The 27187-nt window shown below is 40.4% G+C and overlaps 1 protein-coding gene across 1 annotated transcript in view; it reads left to right on the forward strand.

Annotated features, from left to right (window-relative positions):
• LOC138652191 (mucin-2-like) overlaps positions 1 to 27187 on the forward strand; it is a 209517-nt gene that overhangs the window by 19446 nt on the left and 162884 nt on the right. The window contains exons 8-23 of the mRNA XM_069742959.1: positions 1608 to 1787; positions 2230 to 2412; positions 4794 to 4976; positions 5426 to 5599; positions 6126 to 6311; positions 6708 to 6890; positions 7353 to 7535; positions 7883 to 8056; positions 8625 to 8810; positions 9197 to 9379; positions 9842 to 10024; positions 10373 to 10546; positions 13118 to 13303; positions 13758 to 13943; positions 15859 to 16047; positions 16506 to 16691. Of these exons, the coding sequence (XP_069599060.1) occupies positions 1608 to 1787; positions 2230 to 2412; positions 4794 to 4976; positions 5426 to 5599; positions 6126 to 6311; positions 6708 to 6890; positions 7353 to 7535; positions 7883 to 8056; positions 8625 to 8810; positions 9197 to 9379; positions 9842 to 10024; positions 10373 to 10546; positions 13118 to 13303; positions 13758 to 13943; positions 15859 to 16047; positions 16506 to 16691 (2919 nt within the window). The remainder of the gene's footprint in view (positions 1 to 1607; positions 1788 to 2229; positions 2413 to 4793; positions 4977 to 5425; positions 5600 to 6125; positions 6312 to 6707; positions 6891 to 7352; positions 7536 to 7882; positions 8057 to 8624; positions 8811 to 9196; positions 9380 to 9841; positions 10025 to 10372; positions 10547 to 13117; positions 13304 to 13757; positions 13944 to 15858; positions 16048 to 16505; positions 16692 to 27187) is intronic.

Raw genomic sequence — 27187 nt, forward strand, 5'->3', positions numbered from 1 at the left:
AATGGTGAGAACTGAAAATATTGTATTAGTGGTGGACCATTTTAATATTCCAAAGTTTTGAAATGAAGAAGTTTGGAAAATACTGAAGCTTATTCTTGAGGGCAATTAGCGCAAAGGCTGTACAATTTTTGTAATAGTATAATTTTGGTAGCATTGATTTGGGATGAGGCAAAATTCGACAATTCGGTCAATATATTGGAGACACATTTGGTCATCAACAGGAAAAAATTTAATACCCCAAAAAATGGATTTGAAAAGATTTCTTAAAAAAATATAGATGATGGGAAAAATAAGCGTACTTATGCTTTCTCTATGATGGTGGTGGATTTAAGTTATTTTATGTGCATTTGAGTTTCTCTTTGTTTTGGTAAAAGGAAATTCTTTTATGGAGGTGAGAGTTTTTGCATAATAAGTTAAATGTTTTAATTCTTCATTTCAACAAAACTATTGGAGTTGCAATTAGTAAAATAGAACTAACCAAGTACCCATCTTAAATCTAAGAGGTACGATTGTTGGTCAAACTGGAAAGATTGAGATTGGAAATAGTGGGGCAAAAACTTTTGAAATTAATGGTGGACTTGTAAGATCAAGTCAATGTAATAAGAAAAGACAAAAACGTATGTACAGTAATTTCAATTAGTTACTTTACATATATTTAGAGAGACTGACAAATGGCGAGAAGTTCTGAAATAAAAAACAGCATTACATAAAGTTTAGAATTTTTCGTTTTTTCACAAGTCTAAACTTAGTTTTCATGGAATCTAAAAGCACTTGTAGATTTAATTGATGTGAAAGGCAAAAAATTTAACATGAGTTATAAGAAGTTGTAACAAGACTAATTTAACTTTAAATTATCGAATTAAGGGTGAACTTAGGACATTACGTGAAAAAAATAAAAGGGTCAAGGAAGCCACAACATTTCTTGAAATACACTTGGGTTTGTGGATCTATCCAAACCTCTTTATAATGTCAAGGTGGTGGGTATTATATCCTAAATCGAAGGAATAAATCAAACAGAAGTACTTAACTTGAAAGATGAAAACATATGACTACCCAACTTAAAAGTGGGGGCATAGTTGGTCAATAAAGTGGAAAAATTAAATTTGGCAACAATGGGGGAATGCTTTTGGCTTTAATGGAAAACAGGAAATGAATGGTGGATTTAAAATATCTAGTGAGATCAACAAGGAATTAGGAAACAGTAAGTTATTACAGTTAGTTAATATGAACCTATCCAGATAAACCTGACAGGTGGCGGAATATTGTTCAGTTTAGGGGAATGTGAACATTTATATTTCTTCAAGTGGAAATAATTAATGTGAAAGGTGAAAAGTTAACATGGGTTATACTAAATTATAATGAGCTGGGTTTAGCCTGTGAAATAACTTGTGGAGATTGGAGGTAGGAAAATGCATGAAATTAAGGACGAATTTAGGATATTATGTGAAATAAATGAAGAACAGAAGGAAAACATTAACTTTCTTTTCATACACTTTGCTAAGGATGTACTAGCCTCTTTGTGTTTGAGGTGATGGGTATAATCTTGATTTTAAAAAAGGGGCAATGATGTATTTTGAATAAAATGTTTTGTTTCCATATATAAACAGAAATTAACCTGAATGGTGGAAACCTACAATTACCCAACATAAATGTGGGGGGTATTCTTGGTCAACAAGGTGGAAAAATTCAAATTGGCGGTGCTGGAGCACATGGTTTTGGAATTAATGGAAATCAAGAAATTAATGGTGGATTTAATATAAATGGGATTAATCAAGAAGCAGGAGGCAGTAAGTTTTTAGTAAACATGAATATATGTAGATCAATCTAACAGGTGATGGGATATTTTTAACAAACTTTTTTTTACAAAGTCGTACCGTTAGAGAAAACATTTTTTGCAATTCTGCTGTTTAGTTTTTTGGGGAAATGCCGACATTTATTTCTTCCAAAATTGAATAAATTAACATAAAAGGCAAAAAAAGTGCATAGGTTATGTAACTAGCAATGAGTGGGGCTTAGTTGGTAAAATAACTGGCAAAAATTGGTAATGGTGGGTAGAAAAACATGAAATTAAAGGTACATTAAAAATATTATTTGAAGTATAAAAAGGGAGAAGTTTGTATACTACGGTTAATACATAAGTCTGTGCTGGAGAGGTGATGGGTATTATTTTATTAACAAAGGAGAATTAAGGAATTTTTAATTAAGTGTTTTGTTTCCTTATGTAAACAGAAATTAACCTGGAAGGTGGAAGCCTACAACTACCAAACCTTAAAGTGGGGGGCATAATTGGTCAACAAGGTGGAAAAATTGAAATTGGCGGTGCTGGGGAGGCACATGCTTTTGGAATTAATGGAAAACATGAAATTAATGGCGGATTTAGCTTAAATGGGATTAATCAGGAAGGAGGAGGCAGTAAGTTATTAGTAAATATGAATATGTATAAATCTAGATAAACCTAACAGGTGGTGGAAGTTAGAAAAAATATTTTTTGCAATTGTTTTGTTTATTTTTTGCGGTAAAATGTCACTATTTGTTTTTCCCAAAATGCAATGAGTTGACATGAAAGGCAAAAAATTGGCATACCGTATATACTCCTGTATAAGGCTTCTTTCACACTTCTGTCGGTACGGGGCCGTCACAAAGCGTCGGCGCAATGTACCGATGGACAGTGGTGATTTTATGCACAATGTGGGCAGTGGACGCAGTGTTTCAACGCGTCCGCCGCCCATAGTAAACTCCCAGGGAGGAGGGGTGCAGTTACGGCCGGGCATGTGCAGTTTAAAATGCAGGACACGACGTACGAAAAAATGTTCCCTTGAACCTTTTTTCGCTGCGATGGTCTGCCAAATACCGATGCATCCAGTGCACGACGGATGCGATGTGTGGCCATATGTCGCGATCCGTCGGCAATACAAGTCTATGGGAAAAAAACACATCCTGTGGGCACATTAGCAGGATGCGTTTTTTTCCCAAAACGACGCATTGTGACGGATCTAAAAAGACGGAAGTGTGAAAGTAGCCTTAGTCGACCCAAGTATAAGCCGATGCACCTAATTTTGCCACGAAAAACTGTGAAAACTTATTGACTCGAGTATAAGCCGGGTATGCATGTCCCCTCATCCCTATCCTGTTATGCGTGGCTCCATATTCCTGTCCTTGTATGCATGGCTCCTTATCCCCATCCTTGTATGCATGGCTCTTTATCCCCTATCCTTGCATGAATTGCTACCCATCCCTGTCCTTGTATGCATGGTTCCTATATAAAAAAACACATCCTATTTACCTTCCCTACGCTCTCTCGCTGCATCTTGTTTGGTGACAGCAGCTCTTCCAGCCGAGCGATCACGTGTCCCCACTCATGGTAATGAATATTCAGTCCACGCTTATGGGAGTGGAGAGAGGTGAATATTCATTATCTTAATGAGCATGGAACAAGTGATCGCTTGGCCGGAAGAGCTGCTGGCATCGGTAGGAGATGCAGTGAAGGAAGGTAAGTGGTATGTGTGCTGGAAGGCTTTGGCTGTATCTGTGCGCCCTTTAAGAGAAATGAATATTCACTGCCAGGCAGTGAATAATAATTTCTCTTTAGCAGCAGGTACAGGCTTTAGCGGCAGCAGCTGGCTCCTGCTCCTGTGACCTGCCGCTCCTCCTCCCCTGCCGCCTTCTGGGCTAATGACTCTTGTATAAGCCGAGGGCGGGGTGTTTTCAGTACAAAAAAGTGCTGAAAAACTTGGTTTATACAAGAGTATGTACATTAGGTTACGATAACTAACAATGAGTGGGTCTTAGTTGGTAAAATAGCTGCTAAAGATTGGTGATGATTAGTGTTGAGCGATACCGTCCGATACTTGAAAGTATCGGTATCAGATAGTATCGGCCGATACCCGAAAAATATCGGATATCGCCGATACCGATATCCGATACCTATACAAGTCAATGGGACACCAAGTATCGGAAGGTATCCTGATGGTTCCCAGGGTCTGAAGGAGAGAATACTCTCCTTCAGGCCCTGGGATCCATATTAATGTGTAAAATAAAGAATTAAAATAAAAAATATTGATATATTCACCTCTCCGGCGGCCCCTGGACATCACGCTGGTAACCGGCAGGCTTCTTTGTTTAAAATGCGCGCGTTTAGGACCTGTGAATGACGTCGCGGCTTCTGATTGGTCGCGTGACGGTCACATGAGCGGCACGCGACCAATCAGAAGCCGCGACATCATTCGCAGGTCCTAAATTCCTAATTCTAGGAATTTAGGACCTGCGAATGACGTCACGGCTTCTGATTGGTCGCGTGGCAGTCACATGGGCGGCACGCGACTAATCAGAAGCCGCGACGTCATTTGCAGGTCCTAAACGCGCTCATTTTAAACAAAGAAGCCTGCCGGTTACCAGCGTGATGTCCAGGGGCCGCCGGAGAGGTGAATATATCAATATTTTTTATTTTAATTCTTTATTTTACACATCCCTATGGATCCGATACCGATACCCGATGCCACAAAAGTATCGGATCTCGGTATCGGAATTCCGATACCGCAAGTATCGGCCGATACCCGATACTTGCGGTATCGGAATGCTCAACACTAGTGATGATAGGTAGAAAAATAGTGAAAAGAAGGATACATTTCAAATAAATTGAAGTAGAAAAAGAGAAGGGAAACATAACATTTCTCCAATGTATACCATGGTAACTACATAACAGCCTTCCTGTACTGTAGAGGTGATGGGTATTATTTTATTAAAATAGAACTAAGGAATTTTGAATGAAATGTTTTGTTTCCTTATATAAACAGAAATTAACCTGGAAGGTGGAAACCTACAACTTCCAAACCTAAATGCAGGGGGCATACTTGGTCAGCAAGGTGGAAAAATTGAAGTTGGCGGTGCTGGTGAGGCACATGGTTTTGGAATTAGTGGAAATCATGAAATTAGTGGTGGACTTAATATAAATGGGATTAATCAAGAAGGAGGAGGCAGTAAGTGAATATCTCTAAATAAACCTGACAGGTGGAGGGATATTTTTCACAGTTTTTATTACAAAGTCGTATAGTTAGAGAAATGTTTTTTTGCCTTTTGCCTATTTTTGAGGAGAAATGTCAACATTTGTCTTTTCCAAAATGGAATGAATTGACGTGAAAAGCAAAAAATGTACATAGATTATGGAAATTATCAATGAGTGGGGCTTAGTTGGTAAAATAGCTGGTAAAGATTGGTGATGGTGGGTAGAAAAAAGCATGAAATTAAGGATAAATTTAAAATAAATTGAAGTAAATAAAGGGGAGAAGGAAAACATAACATTTCTCCATTGTATACCATGGTAACTACATAAAAGCCTTTCTGTGCTGTCAAGGTGACGGGTAATATTTTATTAAAATGGAGAATTAAGGAATTATGTATGAAATGTTTTCTTTCCTTATATAAACAGAAATTAACCTGGAAGGTGGAAACCTACAACTACCCAACCTGAATGTGGGGGGCATTCTTGGTCAACAAGGTGGAAAAATTGAACTTGGCAATGTTGCTTTAGGAATTAATGGAAATCAACAAATTAATGGTGGACTTGATATATCAAATGGGATTAGTAGGGAAGGAGGAAAACGTAAGTGAGATGTTTAAGATCCATATGTTTATTCGATCTAATTAGTTTTAGTTTAAAACAATGGGACACATTTGTTCCTTGGTCCTCAAAGGGTTAAAGAGAAATTATTAATTTGAAAGGAGGCAAAATACAACTCCCCAAAATAAATCTGGGGGGTGTACATGATAATCAAAAGGGAAAGGTACAATTTGGATTTGTTGGAGAGACAAGTAATTCATGGAAACCATGAAATTAATGGTGGACGTGAAATGTCAAACGAGCTCAATAAGGAAGGAGGGGAAACTCTATGTGAGACATGCAATGATGACACACAGCCTCGCTAAGAAAAAAGTCAATGTCCCTTGAGATAAATCTGCTACAAGCCCCTAAAAAGCCTGCTAAAATGAATGTTGGGGTGATAGGCGTAAATGTTTTAAAAATTGATCAAATGAATTGGAATTTGTCGCTGTAGTGTTAAAGAAAAATGATTTTACAGAAGAATTGTTTCATGATACAAGTTACATGATTTATTCCTTCATTTAAACAGAAATAATTAACTTGAAAGGACGGAAAATCCAAGTTCCCGATCTCCATCTGGGGGGCGCATTTGGTCAACAAAGTGGAAAAATTGAATTTGGCGGTGCTAGGGAGGCACATTCTTTTGGAATTAATGGAAAACATGAAATTAATGGTGGATTTAGCATAAATGGGATTAATCAGGAAGGAGGAGGCAGTAAGTTATCGCATTATGAACATAAGTAGATAAACCTGACAGGTGGTGGGATATTTTTCTTTTTTTTTTTGCAATGACGTACAGTTAGAGAAAACATTTTTTTGCCATTCTATTGTTCATTTTGTGGAAATGTGAACATCTGTCCTTCTCAAAATGGAAGGAATTGATGGGAAAGGCAAAAAATGTACATAGATTATTGTAAGTAGCAATGAGTGGGGCTTAGTTGGTAAAATAACTCATAAAAATTGGTGATGGAAATAAAACGTAACATTTCTCCAGTGTATACCACGATATATATAATAATCTTCTGTTCTGTTGAGGTGATGGATAATATATAATTACAGAAGGAGCGCTAAGGAATTTTGAGTGAAATGTTTTCTTTCCTTATATGAACAGAAATTAACCTGGAAGGTGGAAACCTACAACTTCCGAACCTAAATGTGGGGGGCATACTTGGTCAGCAAGGTGGAAAAATTGAACTTGGCGGTGCTGGTGGGGCACATGGTTTTGGAATTAATGGAAAAAGTGACATTAATGGCGGCCTGAATATAAATGGGATTAGTCAGGAAGGAGGAGGCAGTAAGTTATTACTTTTAGTAAATATGAACATATCTATATAAAACTGACCGGTGATGGGATATTTTTACATTTTTTTACAAAGTCATATATTTAAAGAAAATATTTTCTTACAGTTATATTGTCAATTTTTGGGGGGAATTGTCAACATTTGTCTTTTGCAAAACAAAATAAATGGATGTGAAAGGCAAAAAAGGGCATGTTGTGGTAACGAGCAATGAGTGGGGCTTAGTTGGTAAAATAATCGGCAAAGTTAGATGATGACGGGTAAAAACCATGAAACTAAAGGCAAATTTTAAATATTTCTTGAAGTATAAAAAGGAAGAAGGAAAACATAACATTTCTCCAATGTATGGTAACTACATGACAGACTTTCTGTGCTGTAGAGGTGATGGGTGATATTTTATTAAAAAAGGAGAACTGAGGAATTTTGAATGAAATATTTTATTTCCTTTATATAAACAGAAATTAACCTGGAAAGTGGAAACCTACAATTTCCAAACCTAAATGTGGGGGGTATTCTTGGTCAACAAGGTGGAAAAATTGAATTTGGCAAAGTTGGGGAGGCACATGCTTTTGGAATTAATGGAAAAAGTGAAATTAATGGTGGCCTGAATATAAATGGGATTAATCAGGAAGGAGGAACCAGTAAGTTATTATATTTAGTAAATATGAACATATCTATATAAAACTGATGGGTAATTTGATATTTTTACATTATTTTTTAACAAAGACATATATTTTGAGAAAATATTTTTTACTGTTCTATTGTCAATTTTTGGTGATGGTGGGAAGAAAAAAATATGAAATTAAGGGTAAATTTTGAATATTACGTGTAATAAGTAAAGGGGAGAAAGAACGCTTAACATTTCTCCAATATATAACACGATATACATAGCAGTCTTCTGTGCTCTCGAGGTGATGGGTAATATATTTTATTAAAAAGCAGAATGAAGGAATTTTGAATGAAATGTTTTGTTTCCTTATATAAACAGAAATTAACCTTGAAGGTGGAAACCTACAACTACCCAACCTGAATGTGGGGGGCATTCTTGGTCAACAAGGTGGAAAAATTGAACTTGGCAATGTTGCTTTAGGAATTAATGGAAATCAACAAATTAATGGTGGACTTGATATATCAAGTGGGATTAGTAGGGAAGGAGGAAAACGTAAGTGAGATGTTTAAGACTCAGATGTATAAGATCCATATGTTTATTCGATCTAATTAGTTTTAGTTTAAAACTATGGGACACATTTGTCCTTGGTCTTCAAAGGGTTAAATAGAAATTATTGATTTGAAAGGAGGCAAAATACAACTCCCCAAAATAATTCTGGGGGGTGTACATGATAATCAAAAGGGAAAGATACTATTTGGATTTGCTGGAGAGACAAGTAATTCATGGAAACCATGAAATTAATGGTGGACGTGAAATGTCAAATGAGCTCAAGAAGGAAGGAGGGGAAACTCTATGTGAGACATGTAACGATGACACACAGCCTCGCTAAGAAAAAGTCAATGTCCCTTGAGATAAATCTGCTAAAAGCCCCCTTAGTCTTGGCAGAAAATAGAATCTAAGAAATTAATATTATTAAATGAATGTTGGGGTGATAGGCATAAATGTTTTAAAAATTGATCAAATGAATTGGAATTTGTCGCGGTAGTGTTAAAGAAAAATTACTTTATAGAGGACTTATTTCATAATACAAGTTACCTGATTTGTTCGTTCATTTAAACAGAAATAATTGACTTGAAAGGAGGGAAAATCCAAGTTCCCGATCTACATCTGGGGGGCGCATTTGGTCAACAAGGTGGAAAAATTGAAGTTGGCGGTGCTAGGGAGTCACATTCTTTTGGAATTAATGGAAAACATGAAATTAATGGTGGATTTAGCATAAGTGGGATTAAACAGGAAGGAGGAGGCAGTAAGTTATCACATTATGAACATAAGTAGATAAACCTGACAGGTGGTGGGATAGTTTTCATGTTTTTTTTCACAATGACGTACAGTTAGAGAAAACTTTTTTTGCCATTCTATTGTTCATTTTGTGGAAATGTGAACATCTGTCCTTCTCAAAATGACAGGAAAGGCAAAATATGCACAAAGATTACTGTAAGTAGCAATGAGTGGGGCTTAGTTGGTAAAATAACTCATAAAAATTGGTCATGGAAATAAAACTTTACATTTCTCCAGTGTATACCACGATATATATAATAATCTTCTGTTCTGTTGAGGTGATGGATAATATATAATTACAGAAGGAGCGCTAAGGAATTTTGAGTGAAATGTTTTCTTTCCTTATATGAACAGAAATTAACCTGGAAGGTGGAAACCTACAACTTCCGAACCTAAATGTGGGGGGCATACTTGGTCAGCAAGGTGGAAAAATTGAACTTGGCGGTGCTGGTGGGGCACATGGTTTTGGAATTAATGGAAAAAGTGACATTAATGGCGGCCTGAATATAAATGGGATTAGTCAGGAAGGAGGAGGCAGTAAGTTATTACTTTTAGTAAATATGAACATATCTATATAAAACTGACCGGTGATGGGATATTTTTACATTTTTTTACAAAGTCATATATTTAAAGAAAATATTTTCTTACAGTTCTATTGTCAATTTTTGGGGGGAATTGTCAACATTTGTCTTTTGCAAAACAAAATAAATGGATGTGAAAGGCAAAAAAGGGCATGTTGTGGTAACGAGCAATGAGTGGGGCTTAGTTGGTAAAATAATCGGCAAAGTTAGATGATGACGGGTAAAAACCATGAAACTAAAGGCAAATTTTAAATATTTCTTGAAGTATAAAAAGGAAGAAGGAAAACATAACATTTCTCCAATGTATGGTAACTACATGACAGACTTTCTGTGCTGTAGAGGTGATGGGTGATATTTTATTAAAAAAGGAGAACTGAGGAATTTTGAATGAAATATTTTATTTCCTTTATATAAACAGAAATTAACCTGGAAGGTGGAAACCTACAATTTCCAAACCTAAATGTGGGGGGTATACTTGGTCAACAAGGTGGAAAAATTGAATTTGGCAAAGTTGGGGAGGCACATGCTTTTGGAATTAATGGAAAAAGTGACATTAATGGCGGCCTGAATATAAATGGGATTAATCAGGAAGGAGGAACCAGTAAGTTATTATATTTAGTAAATATGAACATATCTATATAAAACTGATGGGTAATTTGATATTTTTACATTATTTTTTAACAAAGACATATATTTTGAGAAAATATTTTTTACTGTTCTATTGTCAATTTTTGGTGATGGTGGGAAGAAAAAAATATGAAATTAAGGGTAAATTTTGAATATTACGTGAAGTAAGTAAAGGGGAGAAAGAACGCTTAACATTTCTCCAATATATAACACGATATACATAGCAGTCTTCTGTGCTCTCGAGGTGATGGGTAATATATTTTATTAAAAAGGAGAATGAAGGAATTTTTCGATTAAATGTTTTGTTTCCTTATATAAACAGAAATTAACCTTGAAGGTGGAAACCTACAACTACCCAACCTGAATGTGGGGGGCATTCTTGGTCAACAAGGTGGAAAAATTGAACTTGGCAATGTTGCTTTAGGAATTAATGGAAATCAACAAATTAATGGTGGACTTGATATATCAAGTGGGATTAGTAGGGAAGGAGGAAAACGTAAGTGAGATGTTGAGGTGGTGGACACTTAGATGTTAGAAATTGTAGTGATAAGAATAAAGTCTAGTTTGTTTTTGTCATAGTAAAAGGAAATTATATTTTTGGAATATAATTTATAATGGCAGATTATTACTTAATTCCAATGGTTAAATAGATAATATTAATGAAAAAAGAGGCAAAATCCAACCTTAATATAGGTGGCGTAATTGGTCACCAAACTGGAAAAATTGCGTTTGGGAAAACTTGTGAGGCAAAAACATCATACATCATATACAGGGTCTCTTACTTTGACATGGGCTCGCAAGCTGAGCCCGCATCTTTTTCAGCAGATGATGGTAGAATTATTCTGCCATCATCTGCCTCTAAGAGCCATGGGCAGACCTTCGTTGTTAACATGTTAACTGACTCTGTAAATCTCTTAACATGCGCCATGCTTATTATCACGGTTCTCCTGTGAAATAAAGTCAGGAGACTGTGATTTTAGCTGCAAATGGCAGCAATGATGCACTGCTGTATTTAACACAAGCAAATGGTTACTTGCAGGTTTAAGTTTCCTAAAGGGAGTTAAATATACAGTAGAAAGTGAAAAAAAAAAGTTTTAATTAATGTGATAATGATGTGAAAATAAAAATATATTAAAATTCAAATCACCCCCTTTTTGCTCCATTAAAAATAAAAGAAATGAAAGGAAAATTAAAAATGCATATATTTGGTATACAAGTCCAGTTTATCAAAATATAAAGTAAAATAATCCAATCAGTGAAAAGCATAATGAGAAAAAAATTGGAACACTAGAGTTACGTTTTTTTGGCCAACGCAACACTACAATGCAATAAGAGGAGATCAAAAAAATTGTATGTACCCCAAAGTGGTATGAGTAAAAACGTCAGCTTAGGGCTCAAAAAATGAGCCCTCATCCATCCCCAGATCTTGAAAATTGAAAACGTTACGTGTGTTGGAATAAGTCCACCCCAAGCCAATTATTTTTTCACCACTAACAAAAAGAAAAAACCAAAGAAAACTATACATGTCTGGTGTCTGTGTAATCACAGTGACCTGGAGAGTCATATGGCATGGTTAGTTTTACCATATAGTGAACATGGTAAGTAAAGAACCCCCCCACAAAAATGTGGAATTGCTCTTTTTTTGGCAATTTTGACGCACTTGTAATTTTTTTCCTGCTTTCCAGAGCCTCACATGATAAAATGAATTATGTCATTCAAAAGTACAATTTGTCTAACGAAAGAGAAGACCAAATACTGCTATGTGGACAAAAACTAAAAAGTTATGGCTTTGGGAGAAGGGGAGGAAAAAAAGCAAAAATGAAAAAGCAGAAATTCGCTGGGATGGGAAGGGATTAAAGTGATGGGTATTTCAAATTAAAAACTTGTTTTGTAAAGTGTTACCTAAAATGGAAGGGAAAATAAAGGAGGGCTACTTAAACATAGTATTACATTTTTTTTTCAAAAGCAGTTAAGGTGAGAAAGGAATACTACTCACCTGCTGGAGTTGCAAAATCAGGCACAACTCTAAAATACTATATATCTCCTGAACACCTTAGTGGTGGTCTGATGCCAACATGGTGGGATGGGGCTAATTCCTTGGAAGAGTTCCAACGTAGGAAAAAACAAGCTATAGGCGCTTCCACTAACCGATGAGGATTCCAATGGAGTGAGATAATGTCCAAGAGAGCACAACAGAGTGTTTAACTCCAACAATACATGTGGTACAGGTGATACATCTGATGAGGGCTGGATAGCCGAAACGCGTTGTGTTCTTAACCATTTTTTATTGAATAAACCACATGTATTATTGGAGTGAAACAATTCGCTGCTCTCTCTTGGAAATTATCTCACTCCATTGGAATCCTCATCGGTTACTGGAAGCGCCTATATTTTGTTTTTTTTCCTATGCATAAAATTAAAAACTATAATTCATGGATAAAAAATAAATTATATATATATAGCTAGGTGTAAGGGCAATTTTTTTAATAAGGGAGAAAGTGCTTAATAATACAAGTTAATTAACTTTTTTTTTTCGGTTGACCGTTTAAGATCCATATGTTTATTCGATCTAATTAGTTTTAGTTTAAAACCATGGGACAAATTTGTTCCTTGGTCCTCAAGATTTGAAAGGAGGCAAAATACAACTCCTCAAAATAAATCTGGGGTGGTGTACATGATAATCAAAAGGGAAAGGTACAATTTGGATTTGTTGGAGAGACAAGTAATTCATGGAAACCATGAAATTAATGGTGGACGTGAAATGTCAAATGAGCTCAATACGGAAGGAGGGGAAACTCTATGTGAGACATGTAATGATGACACACAGCCTCGCTAAGAAAAAGTTAATGTCCATCGAGATAAATCTGCTAAAAGCCCCCTTAGTCTTGGCAGAAAATAGAATCTAAGAAATTAATATTATTAAATAAATGTTGGGGTGATAGGCATAAATGTTTTAAAAATTGATCAAATGAATTGGAATTTGTCGCGGTAGTGTTAAAGAAAAATTACTTTATAGAGGAATTATTTTATAATACAAGTTACCTGATTTGTTCCTTCATTTAAACAGAAATTATTGACTTGAAAGAACGGAAAATCCAAGTTCCCGATCTACATCTGGGGGGCGCATTTGGTCAACAAGGCGGAAAAATTGAATTTGGCGGTGCTAGGGAGGCACATTCTTTTGGAATTAATGGAAAACATGAAATTAATGGTGGATTTAGCATAAGTGGGATTAATCAGGAAGGAGGAGGCAGTAAGTGATCACATTATGAACATAAGTAGATAAACCTGACAGGTGGTGGGATAGTTTTGATTTTTTTTTCACAATGACGTACAGTTAGAGAAAACATTTTTTGCCATTCTGTTGTTCATTTTGTGGAAATGTGAACATCTGTCCTTCTCAAAATGGAAAGAATTGATGGGAAAGGTAAAGATTATTGTAAGTAGCAATGATTGGGGCTTAGTTGGTAAAATAACTCATAAGAATTCGTGATGGTGGGTAGAAAAAAAGTGTGAAATTAAAGGTAAAATTAGAATATTATCTGGAGTAAATAAAGGGGAGAAGAAAAACTTATTGCCCCAATGTATACTATGTTAAGTATATAATAGCCTTTCTGTGCTGTCAATGTGATGAGTGTTATTTATTAGAATTAAAAAGGAGCGCTAAGGAGTTTTGAATGAAATGTTTTCTTTCCTTACATAAACAGAAATTAACCTGGAAGGTGGAAACCTACAAATACCAAACCTAAATGTGGGGGGCATTCTTGGTCAGCAAGGTGGAAAAATCGACTTTGGTGGTGCTGGTGGGGCTCATGCTTTTGGAATAAATGGAAATCAACAAATTAATGGTGGACTTGATATATCAAACAATATTAATGGGGAAGGAGGAAAACGTAAGTGAGGTTTTGAGGTGGTGGGCATTTATATGTTAGAAATTGTAACAATTAGAATGAAGCCTAGATTTTTGCCATAGTGTAGAGAAAATAGACAATTGGGATATATTTTGTAATAGCAGATAAGTACTTAATTTCATTGCTAAATTAGATAATATTGCCAGAAAGGAGACAACATACAGCAGTCCAACCTAAATATGGGAGGCGTAATTGGTCACCAAACTGAAAAAATTAAGTTTGGGGAAAACTGTGAAAAAACCCCATAATACTTCATATGTAGGGTCTTTGACTTTGACACAGGCTTGCAAGCTGAGACGGCATCTTTCTCATCTGACGGTGGTTGAATTATTCAGCCATCATCTACCTCTAACAGCCGTGTACAGAGCTCCATTGTTAACACATTAAATACAGCTGTCAATCTCTTATCACACATCGTGCTTGCTATGACTGATCTCCTATGAAAATTAGGCAGTAGCTGGTGTTCATAGGAGACGGTGATTTTAGCTATACATAGCATCAGGGATGCATTGTTATATACAGCACAAGCAATCAGATAATTGCAGGTTTAAGTTTCCCAAAGAGAGTAAAAAATATACCGTATTTTATGACTTTAAGACGCACTTTTCCCCCCCCAAAACAGGGGGGGAATGGGGGGGTGTCTTATAGTCGTAATGCAGGCTTACCGGTAGTGGTGTGGCGGCGTCAGAGGTGTGGCAGAGGCAGAGGTGCGGGGATGAGGAGGCGGTATGGCGTCAGCGGGGTCCCTTCCACAGGTGAGGTGATGCAGCAGCCCGGTAAGCAGTAGAGCCGGGTTAATTACCGGTTTATCGGTTGCGGTGGCCATCTTTCTGAGGCCGCGCGTGCGCAGATGGAGTGCTCTGTTTCCTGGGGCTTCAGGAAAATGGCCGCGGGAGGCCGCGTGTGCGCAGATGGACATCACGGTGGCCATTTTCCTGAAGCCGAGTTTGCAGATTTAGATCTCGGCTTCAGGAAAATGGCCGCCGCGATCTCCATCTGCGCACGCGCGGCCTCCTGCGGCCATTTTCCTGAAGCAACGGGAAGCAGAGCACTCCATCTTGCCTCAGCAAGATGGCCGCTGCCACTGATAAACCGGTAATTAACCTGGCTCTGCTGCTTACCATGCTGCTGCATCACCTCACCTATGGAAGGGAGCCTGCTCACGCCATACCGCTCATTATCCCTGCACCTCTGCCGTCGCCACACCACTGCTGCAACCTCCCCATGGACACCAGGCCATGGCGTTGCCCACCTAAGCAGGAAGTGACCCTGCTCAGGTGCACGCCGTACCACATCACCCCACCTCTGCTGACACCATGCCTCCTGTGACCCTGCTCTGCCACCGCCAGCCCTCAGGTAAGATATTTTAAATTCGGACAATAAGACAGACCCTCATCTTATAAAAAATCTTTTTTTCTGCAATCTTCACCCCAAATTTGGGGTGCGTCTTATAGTCCAAAAAATACGGTAGTTAAAAGTAAAAAAAAAGGTTTTTAGAAACGAAAAAAATAAAAATATATAAAAGTTCATTTTTTTTAATGACGGAGAGACAAAGCAAATTTATGGCAACCATGGAATTAGTGGTGGACTTGAAATATCAATTGAGCTCAATAAGGAAGAAGGGAAACTGTATGTGAGACATGTAATGACAAACAGCCTTGCTAAGAAAAAGTCATTGCTTCTTGAGATGAATCTCTGATGAAGCCTCCTTAGTCTTGGAAAAAAATATTCAATATAAATAATTGCTATTGTTAAATTAATTGTTGAGGTGATAGGTATAAATATTTTAAAAATTGATTTAATGAATTGAAATTTGTTTTTGTAGTGGTTAAGAAAAATTACTTTCTAGAGTATTTATTTTATAATACAAGTTACATGATTTGTTCCTTCATTTAAGCAGAAATAATTGACTTGAAAGGAGGGAAAATCCAAGTTCCCGATCTACATCTGGGGGGCGCATTTGGTCAACAAGGCGGAAAAATTGAATTTGGCGGTGCTAGGGAGGCACATTCTTTTGGAATTAATGGAAAACATGAAATTAATGGTGGATTTAGCATAAATGGTATTAAACAGGAAGGAGGAGGCAGTAAGTGATCACATTATGAACATATGTAGATAAACCTGACAGGTGGTGGGATATTTTTTTTTTTTTTACAATGTCATATAGTAAGAGAAAACATTTTTTGCCATTCTGTTGTTCATTTTGTGGAAATGTGAACATCTGTCCTTCTCAAAATGGAAGGAATTGACGGGGAAGGCAAAAAATGTACATAGATTATTGTAAGTAGCAATGAGTGGGGCTTAGTTGGAAAAAATAACTGGTAAAGATTGGTGATGGCGGGTAGAAAAAAATTAAAGGTAAATTTGGAATATTATCTGAAGTAAATAAAGGGAAGAAGAAAAACTTAGCATTGCCCAAATGTATGTTATGGTATTTACATAATAGCCTTTCTGTGCTTTCGAGGTGAAGGGTATTATTTATTATAATTAAAAAGGAGAATTAAGGAGTTTTCAATGAATTGTTTTATTTTCTTATATAAACAGAAATTAACCTGGAAGGTGGAAACCAACAACAACCAAACCTAAATGTGGGGGGCATACTTGGTCAGCAAAGTGGAAGAATTGAATTTGGTGGTGTTGGGGAGGCACATGGTTTTGGAATAAATGGAAACCAGGAAATTAATGGTGGACTTGATATATCAAGCAATATTAATGGGGAAGGAGGAAAACGTAAGTGAGATGTTGAGGTGGTGGGAATTTATATGTTAGAAATTGTAGTGAAATTGTAGCCTAGTTAAGTTGTGCCATAGTGTAGAGAAAATAGACAATTGGGATATATTTTGTAATAGCAGATACGTACTTAATTTCATTGCTAAATTAGATAATTTTGCCAGAAAGGAGACAACATACAGCAGTCCAACCTAAATATGGGAGGCGTAATTGGTCACCAAACTGAAAAAATTGCATTTCGGAAAACTGTTAAAGCAAACACATGACACTTCATATGTAGGGTCTCTGACCTTGACACGGGCTTGTCAGCTGAGCTCTCATCATTGCTGACAAATGATGGTTGAATTATTCAGCCATCATCTACCTCTAACAGCCGTGTACAGTGCTCCATTGTTAACATAATAAATGCAGCTGTCAATCTCTTATCACGCCTCGTGCTTGCTATGATGGATCTCCTGTGAAAGTTAGCCAGTAGCTTGCTTACATAGGAGACAGTGATTTTAGAATTCGTGATACATTGCTATACACAGCACATGCAATCAAATAATTTCAGGATTAAGTTTCCCAAAGGGTGTAAAAAATTCTTTAAAATGTGGAAAAAATGTTTTTATACATGAGTATAAACAAAATATGTAAAAAACTAATCACCCCCTTTTGCTATATTAAAAATAAAGCAATTAAAAGAAAATTAAAAATACACACATTTGGCATTTCCTTATGCATAAAAGTTTGAGCTATCAATATATAAAATAAATTCTTCCGATCGATAAAAAAACAAGTTATAGGTACTTCCACCAGGCAATGAGGCTTCCCCAGGAGTGAGATAATTGCCTATGAAAAAGAACAAAGATTTTATTTCCCACAATACGTATGGTTTATTCAATACAAAGTAATTAAAACACAACGCGTTTCAGCTATCTGTCCTTCCTCAGGTGTCTCACCTGAATCACAAGTATTGATATAGTTAAACACTCCGCTGTTCTCTGTTGGAAATTTTCACACTCCATTGAAATCCTCATCGATTACTAAAAGAGCCTGTAGCTTGTTTTTTTTACGCATCAAATTTAAAACTACAAATCAATGATTAAAAATAAACTATACATATTTTGCTAGGTGGGAGAGTATTTTTTTTCATAAGGGAGACATTGCTTAATAATAGTGGCTACTAGAGTTGAGCGACCTTGACCTTTTTAGAGTCGAGCCGGGTTTTGCGAAACCCGACTATGTCCAAAGTCGGGTCGAGTGAAATCGGCCGATTATGACGTAAAGTCGGGATCGACCGAAACACGAAACCCAATGCAAGTCAATGGGGCAGCATAGTCGGCAGTGAGTGGGGGCCAGGAAAACACCTAGAGTGGCCATTTTAATGTCAAAACCATCCATTCTTCTTAATGAAGCTTGTCAAGCGTAATTTACCTTATAATAATTGGAAGGCATTTGAAATTGGGGGTCATTTGGCTAAAGTTGTGGGGGGTAGGGCTGGTTCAAGTAATTAGTGGGCCCAGGAAATCTGGACCACGTCACGGCAGTGGAGCAGGGAGAGGTAAGTATTTCAACTTTGCAAGTGCTGTGAACCTGAGCAAGCAGGGGGGGCCCACTCGTTGGCATTGGCACTGGCACAGGGCCCCTCAAAGTACAGCGGTGTGTTTGCACGGCGGGGGCGCCTCCCACCGGCAGCAACACTTTTGCGTACTATGAGAGGCCCTGTGCCAGTGACGTCGCCAACTAGTATTCCTCCCCCCACCTGATGAAGGAACCTGCACTTTCATCTGCACCTTCCTCTTTGTCCCCGTGTAAGGTGGTATGGTATGCGGGAAGAGCAACCTGACTTTCAGCAGGGTCACAATGTTGTTGTGTAGCGTGCACGGGGAATGTTGCGTTATGGGTCAATGTACCAGCAGACTCATCTATCACTGGCTGGGCAATGGGCACGATGAAGTGGAAACACAGATATAGGCCCAAAGAAGAAAGTGGGCTAAATGCAGTTCAAAATTGGTAACACAGGAATAACCAGGGGGCATTGCAGTGGAGGACAACTGGAATGAGAGGCTGACACAGAGAGTAGGGCCAAATCAGTAAGTAGTCGAAATGCAGTTCAAAATTGGCAACCGTAGTAAACAGGCGGCACAGCTTTGTTCAGTGGAGGAGAACAGCAAGGAGTGGCAGACACCGATAGTAGGCCCCAAACCAACTAGTACGCCAAATGCAGTTGTTCCATTTAACCACAATTTAATGAGAGCCTGAAGATAGAAGCTCAGGAAAGGCAACCTGGGGAACACCTTGGAGTGTAACACACCATCTCTCTCCACCCCATACCCATTTTGTATGGCCTAATGCAGTGTACTTTTCTACAACTACTAAACGAGAGTCGGAAGACCGAAGCAATGGCAAGGAAACCTGGGGAACACCTTAGAGTGTAACACACCCTCTCTCTACACCCCATACCCAATTTGAAGGCCTAATGCAGTGTAGTTTCCAAGAACTACTAAACGAGAGCCGGAAGATCGAAGCTCAGGAAAGGCAACCTGGGGAACACCTTGGAGTGTAACACACCCTCTCGCTACACCCCATACCCAATTTGAAGGCCTAATGCAGCGTAGTTTCCAACAACTACTAAACGAGAGCCGGAAGATCGAAGCTCAGGAAAGGCAACCTGGGGAACACCTTGGAGTGTAACACACCCTCTCTCTACACCCCATACCCAATTTGAAGGCCTAATGCAGTGTAGTTTCCAAGAACTACTAAACGAGAGCCGGAAGATCGAAGCTCAGGAAAGGCAACCTGGGGAACACCTTGGAGTGTAACACACCCTCTCGCTACACCCCATACCCAATTTGAAGGCCTAATGCAGCGTAGTTTCCAACAACTACTAAACGAGAGCCGGAAGATCGAAGCTCAGGAAAGGCAACCTGGGGAACACCTTGGAGTGGAACACACCATCTCTCTACACCCCATACCCAATTTGAAGGCCTAATGCAGAGTAGTTTCCAAGAACTACTAAACGAGAGCCGGAAGATCGAAGCTCAGGAAAGGCAACCTGGGGAACACCTTGGAGTGTAACACAACGTCTCTCTACACGACGGAAGGGCTGATTCTTAGGAAGGAAGGCTGTTGGAAATAAGCATTGCGCGTCCGAGGGTGATTATATTCTTATTAGGTATATACTCACCCTCGGACGCGCCCTGCTTCTTTATTTGGAATGAATGTTTATTTGCAATGTGGTGTTGACTTTCTCTATTATTTTGGTAATTAATGATTTTATTATTTTCATTATTTTGCATCTTCTCGGCAATAATATAAAGAAGACGCGACAGGACAACACTCGGTGGATGCCATATGTGTGTTTTCAATTTAAAAAAACTTTCAGTTAACTACTTGCAGGAGAAAGTAATTGTAGCTGGTGGCCATTTTTAGTACTGTACCAGATTAGAGTTGTGTGTTTGTTTTTAATGTTAAAATGTCTGCATTTGATATCTCACCAGTATTTTCTTTTTTATAAGCAAAATACTTATTTTTATATTTTCTGATGTTGGTTCCAGGGGTACACGGCCAGCAGTGCCCTGGTCAGTGTAGTAGTAGTTGAAAGAATGGACCGCAGACAGGCATCGAAGGCCTAAAATAATAACACATGGCTGTAGGCAATTTTAAATTGGTTCCAGGGGTACACGGGCAGCAGTGGTGTGGTCAGTGGAGGCCTAGTGGAAGGAGTGACCGCAGACAGGCATCGAAGGCCTAACATAACAAACTTGGGCTGGCTGTAGGCACTTTTAAATTGGTTCCAGGGGTACACGGGCAGCAGTGGTCTGGTCAGTGGAAGTCTAGTGGAAGGAGTGACCGCAGACAGGCATCGAAGGCCTAAAATAATAACACATGGCTGTAGGCAATTTTAAATTGGTTCCAGGGGTACACGGACAGCAGTGGTGTGGTCAGTGGAGGCCTAGTGGAAGGAGTGACCGCAGACAGGCATCGAAGGCCTAAAATAATAACACATGGCTGTAGGCAATTTTAAATTGGTTCCAGGGGTACACGGACAGCAGTGGTGTGGTCAGTGGAGGCCTAGTGGAAGGAGTGACCGCAGACAGGCATCGAAGGCCTAAAATAATAACACATGGCTGTAGGCAATTTTAAATTGGTTCCAGGGGTACACGGGCAGCAGTGACCTGGTCAGTGTAGTAGTAGTTGAAAGAATGGACCGCAGACAGGCATCGAAGGCCTAAAATAAAAAAATTGGGCTGGCTGTAGGCAATTTTAAATTGGTTCCAGGGGTACACGGGCAGCAGTGACCTGGTCAGTGTAGTAGTAGTTGAAAGAATGGACCGCAGACAGGCATCGAAGGCCTAAAATAAAAAAATTGGGCTGGCTGTAGGCAATTTTAAATTGGTTCCAGGGGTACACGGGCAGCAGTGGTGTGGTCAGTGGAGGCCTAGTGGAAGGAGTGACCGCAGACAGGCATCGAAGGCCTAACATAACAAACTTGGGCTGGCTGTAGGCACTTTTAAATTGGTTCCAGGGGTACACGGGCAGCAGTGGTCTGGTCAGTGGAAGTCTAGTGGAAGGAGTGACCGCAGACAGGCATCGAAGGCCTAAAATAATAACACATGGCTGTAGGCAATTTTAAATTGGTTCCAGGGGTACACGGACAGCAGTGGTGTGGTCAGTGGAGGCCTAGTGGAAGGAGTGACCGCAGACAGGCATCGAAGGCCTAAAATAATAACACATGGCTGTAGGCAATTTTAAATTGGTTCCAGGGGTACACGGGCAGCAGTGACCTGGTCAGTGTAGTAGTAGTTGAAAGAATGGACCGCAGACAGGCATCGAAGGCCTAAAATAAAAAAATTGGGCTGGCTGTAGGCAATTTTAAATTGGTTCCAGGGGTACACGGGCAGCAGTGACCTGGTCAGTGTAGTAGTAGTTGAAAGAATGGACCGCAGACAGGCATCGAAGGCCTAACATAACAAACTTGGGCTGGCTGTAGGCACTTTTAAATTGGTTCCAGGGGTACACGGGCAGCAGTGGTCTGGTCAGTGGAAGTCTAGTGGAAGGAGTGACCGCAGACAGGCATCGAAGGCCTAAAATAATAACACATGGCTGTAGGCACTTTTAAATTGGTTCCAGGGGTACACGGGCAGCAGTGGTCTGGTCAGTGGAAGTCTAGTGGAAGGAGTGACCGCAGACAGGCTTCGAAGGCCTAACATAACAAAATTGGGCTGGCTGTAGGCACTTTAAATTGGTTCCAGGGGTACATGGGCAGCAGTGTATGGTCAGTGGAAGTCTAGTGGAAGGAGTGACGGCAGACAGTCTTCGAAGGCCTAACATAACAAAATTGGGCTGACTGTAGGCACTTTTAAATTGGTTCCAGGGTAACACGGCCAGCAGTGGCCTGGTCAGTGTAGTAGTTGTAGAAAGAAGGGACCGCAGACAGGCTTCGAAGGCCTAACATAACAAAAATGTCAAAACAATGGTATTGTCAGTGCCAGGCATTGAAGGATGTCAGCGGCTAGACTACACATTGGTGAAGCTGTGAGAGATAATTTTGCTAGTGGTACAGCACTGTTTGAGCTGGGGGGGGGAACTGTCTTGTGGCCGGCGGTACAGGCACAGGGCCCCTCATATTACAACGGTGTGTCTGACGTTGGGTGCGCACCACCACCGCCAGAGACACTTTATTGTACTATGAGGGACCCAGTGGCAGTGCCGTCGACCAAAAGCGGCCACACCCACCTCTTCAGACAAACAGCACTCTCAAGGGTCCAAGCGCAAAGTGGCGATAGCACGGCCCCGTGTGGGGAGTTTGGCCATTTCGTGAGGTGGAAACATGTCGTATGCTGGACAATCAGGTGAAGAAAATTACGAGATTGGAAAAGTCATTCAGAATAGTCCACAGGCAAGACCTTTTCATAGGAAAGCTAGGTGTCAGCCGGGCAGGGTGGGGCAAAAGATTTTGAAATCCAGTTGTGGTTCATTTTAATGAAGGTTAGATCATCTACATTTTGGGTAGCCAGACGAGTCCTTTTTTCTGTTAGTATTGAACCTGCAGCACTGAATACTCTTTCTGATAGGACACTAGCTGCCGGGCAAGCAAGCTCCTGCAATGCATATTCTGCCAATTCTGGCCAGGTGTCTAATTTGGATGCCCAGTAATCAAATGGGAATGACGGTTGAGGGAGAACGTCGATAAGGGATGAAAAATAGTTTGTAACCATACTGGACAAATGTTGTCTCCTGTCACTTTGAATTGATGCTGCAGTACCTGTCCTGTCTGCGGTCATAGAAAAATCACTCCACAACCTGGTCAGAAAACCCCTCTGTCCAACGCCACTTCTGATTTCTGCCCCTCTAACACCTCTGGTCTGCTGGCCCCTGGAGCTCGTGTGAGAACGATCACGGGCGCTGTGTGCAGGGAATGCCAGAAGCAAACGGTCAACAAGAGTTGATTGTTTTGTTGCTAATATTAGTTCCAAGTTCTCATGTGGCATAATATTTTGCAATTTGCCTTTATAGCGAGGATCAAGGAGGCAGGCCAACCAGTAATCGTCATCGTTCATCATTTTTGTAATGCGTGTGTCCCTTTTGAGGATACGCAAGGCATAATCCGCCATGTGGGCCAAAGTTCCCGTTGTCAAATCTGCGGTTGTGCTTGGTTGAGGGGCAGTTGCAGGCAAATCTACGTCACTTGTGTCCCTCAAAAAACCAGAACCCGGCCTTGCCACGCCACCAATTTCCCGTGCCCCCGGGAAAGCTTCCTCATTAAAAATATACTCATCCCCATCATCCTCCTCATCCTCCACCTCCTCTTCGCCCGGTACCTCGTCATGTACACTGCCCTGACCAGACAATCGCTGACTGTCATCAAGGCTTTCCTCTTCCTCTGGTGCAGACGCCTGATCCTTTATGTGCGTCAAACTTTGCATCAGCAGACGCATTAGGGGGATGCTCATGCTTATTATGGCGTTGTCTGCACTAACCAGCCGTGTGCATTCCTCAAAACACTGAAGGACTTGACACATGTCTTGAATCTTCGACCACTGCACACCTGACAACTCCATGTCTGCCATCCTACTGCCTGCCCGTGTATGTGTATCCTCCCACAAAAACATAACAGCCCGCCTCTGTTCGCACAGTCTCTGAAGCATGTGCAGTGTTGAGTTCCACCTTGTTGCAACGTCTATGATTAGGCGATGCTGGGGAAGGTTCAAAGAACGCTGATAGGTCTGCATACGGCTGGAGTGTACAGGCGAACGGCGGATATGTGCGCAAAGTCCACGCACTTTGAGGAGCAGGTCGGATAACCCCGGATAACTTTTCAGGAAGCACTGCACCACCAGGTTTAAGGTGTGAGCCAGGCAAGGAATGTGTTTCAGTTGGGAAAGGGAGATGGCAGCCATGAAATTCCTTCCGTTATCACTCACTACCTTGCCTGCCTCAAGATCTACAGTGCCCAGCCACGACTGCGTTTCTTGCTGCAAGAACTCGGACAGAACTTCCGCGGTGTGTCTATTGTCGCCCAAACACTTCATAGCCAATACAGCCTGCTGACGTATGCCAGTAGCTGCCCCATAATGGGAGACCTGGTGTGCAACAGTGGCAGGTGCGGATGGAGTGTTTGTGCGACTGCGGTCTGTGGACGAGCTCTTGCTTCTGCAGGAGGACGAGGAGGAGGAGGAGGAGGGGGTGCGAACGGCTACAGACAACTGTTTACTAGACCGTGGGCTAGGCAGAACTGTCCCAAACTTGCTGTCCCCTGTGGACCCTGAATCCACCACATTTACCCAGTGTGCCGTGATGGACACGTAACGTCCCTGGCCATGCCTACTGGTCCATGCATCTGTTGTCAGGTGCACCTTTGTGCTCACAGATTGCCTGAGTGCATGGACGATGCGCTCTTTAACATGCTGGTGGAGGGCTGGGATGGCTTTTCTGGAAAAAAAGTGTCGACTGGGTAGCTCGTAGCGTGGTACAGCGTAGTCCATCAGGTCTTTGAAAGCTTCGCTTTCAACTAACCGGTAGGGCATCATCTCTAACGAGATTAGTCTAGCTATGTGGGCGTTCAAACCCTGTGTACGCGGATGCGAGGCTAAGTATTTCCTTTTTCTAACCATAGTCTCATGTAGGGTGAGCTGGACTGGAGAGCTGGAGATCGTGGAACTAGCGGGGGTGCCGGTGGACATGGCAGACTGAGAGACGGTGGGAGATGGTATTGTTGCCGCCGGTGCCCTAGATGCAGTGTTTCCTACTACGAAACTGGTGATTCCCTGACCCTGACTGCTTTGGCCTGGCAAAGATACCTGCACAGATACAGCAGGTGGTGCGCTAAATGGTGGTCCTACACTGCCGGAAGGGATGTTGCGTTGATGACTAGCTTCATTGGCCGAGGGTGCAACAACCTTAAGGGACGTTTGGTAGTTAGTCCAAGCTTTCAAATGCATGGTGGTTAAATGTCTATGCATGCAACTAGTATTGAGACTTTTCAGATTCTGACCTCTGCTTAAGGAAGTAGAACATTTTTGACAGATGACTTTGCGCTGATCAATTGGATGTTGTTTAAAAAAATGCCAGACTGCACTCTTTCTAGCATCGGATACCTTTTCAGGCATTGCAGACTGAGCTTTAACCGGATGGCCACGCTGTCCTCCACCAGGTTTTGGCTTTGCCACGCGTTTTGGGCAAGATACGGGCCCGGCAGATGGAACCTGTGGCGATGTTGATGCCTGCTGCGGCCCCTCCTCCTCCTCTGCTTCAGAACTGCTGCCGCCTGCACCCTGTTCCCCCAATGGCTGCCAATCGGGGTCAAGAACTGGGTCATCTAATAACTCTTCTTGTACCTCCTGCGCAACTTCGTCTGTGTCACCGTGTCGTTCGGTGGTATAGCGTTCGTGATGGGGCAACATAGTCTCATCAGGGTCTGATTCTTGATCAGCACCCTGCGAGGGCAATGTTGTGGTCTGAGTCAAAGGACCAGCATAGTAGTCTGGCTGTGGCTGTGCGTCAGTGCACTCCATGTCAGATTCAATTTGTAATGGGCATGGACTGTTAACTGCTTCACTTTCTAAGCCAGGGACGGTATGTGTAAAGAGCTCCATGGAGTAACCCGTTGTGTCGCCTGCTGCATTCTTCTCTGTTGTTGTTTTTGCTGAAGAGGACAAGGAAGTGACTTGTCCCTGACCGTGAACATCCACTAACGACGCGCTGCTTTTACTTTTACCAGTTTCACGAGATGAGGCAAAAGAGCTAGAGGCTGAGTCAGCAAGATAAGCCAAAACTTGCTCTTGCTGCTCCGGCTTTAAAAGCGGTTTTCCTAATCCCAGAAAAGGGAGCGTTCGAGGCCTTGTGTAGCCGGACGACGAACCTGGCTCCACAGCTCCAGACTTAGGTGCAATATTTTTTCCCCCACGACCACCTGATGCTCCACCACTACCACTACCCTCATTACCAGCTGACAATGAACGCCCCCGGCCACGACCTCTTCCACTAGACTTCCTCATTGTTTTAAAAACGTAACCAAACTAACGTTATTTGTTGCAGTCACACAACTTACACGGTGAGCTATAACTTCTGTATGATTTAGCTACCCCTTTACAGGTTGGTGAGACCACAGCGAAAATCAGGCCCAATGTTACACACTCTTTTTTTGGTGGCTGCAAATTAGAGAGATGCCCCACACGCAGGACTGTCACTGAAGCACAAATGTTAATATTAATGTCACACTATTATTTTTTTTTTATTTTTATTTTTTTCAGGAACACTTTAGAAACCCCCCAAAAAAAAAAAAATAGATTTTTGCAGGGAGAATTTAGAAAACAAATGTAACAAACTATATGCTTTCTATGGGCCACTGAGTGAGAGATGACGCACACAGGAATCAGGAGTGGCACACAAGCCCAGAGGCCAATATTTTTCTACCAATGATTGATGGAGTTATTTTCTCTGGTAGATTTTGGAACCCAAATCAAGGAAAAAAAATGTAGGCTTTCTATGGACCACAATTGGAGAGAGAGAGAGAGAGAGATGGCACACCCAGGAGTCAAGACTGGCACACAAGCAGAAAGGCCAATATTAATCTCCCACTGTTTTTTTTGGTTGTTTTTTTTTTTTTTTTTTTCAGGGAGACTTTAGAAAAAAAAATAATAAAAAAAATATGATTTTATCAGGAAGAATTTAGAAACCAAATAAAATAAAATGATTTTTTCAGGGAGAATTTAGAAAACAAATAAAACCAAAAATAGGCGTTCTATGGCCCACTGACTGAGAGATGACGCACCCAGGAGTCAAGACTGGCACACAAGCAGAAAGGCCAATATTAATCTCCCACTGTTTTTTTTGGTTGTTTTTTTTTTTTTTTTTTTCAGGGAGACTTTAGAAAAAAAAATAATAAAAAAAATATGATTTTATCAGGAAGAATTTAGAAACCAAATAAAATAAAATGATTTTTTCAGGGAGAATTTAGAAAACAAATAAAACCAAAAATAGGCGTTCTATGGCCCACTGACTGAGAGATG

The sequence above is a fragment of the Ranitomeya imitator genome, chromosome 10 (genome assembly GCF_032444005.1).
Source record: "Ranitomeya imitator isolate aRanImi1 chromosome 10, aRanImi1.pri, whole genome shotgun sequence".
NCBI classification, from domain to species: Eukaryota; Metazoa; Chordata; class Amphibia; order Anura; family Dendrobatidae; genus Ranitomeya; species Ranitomeya imitator.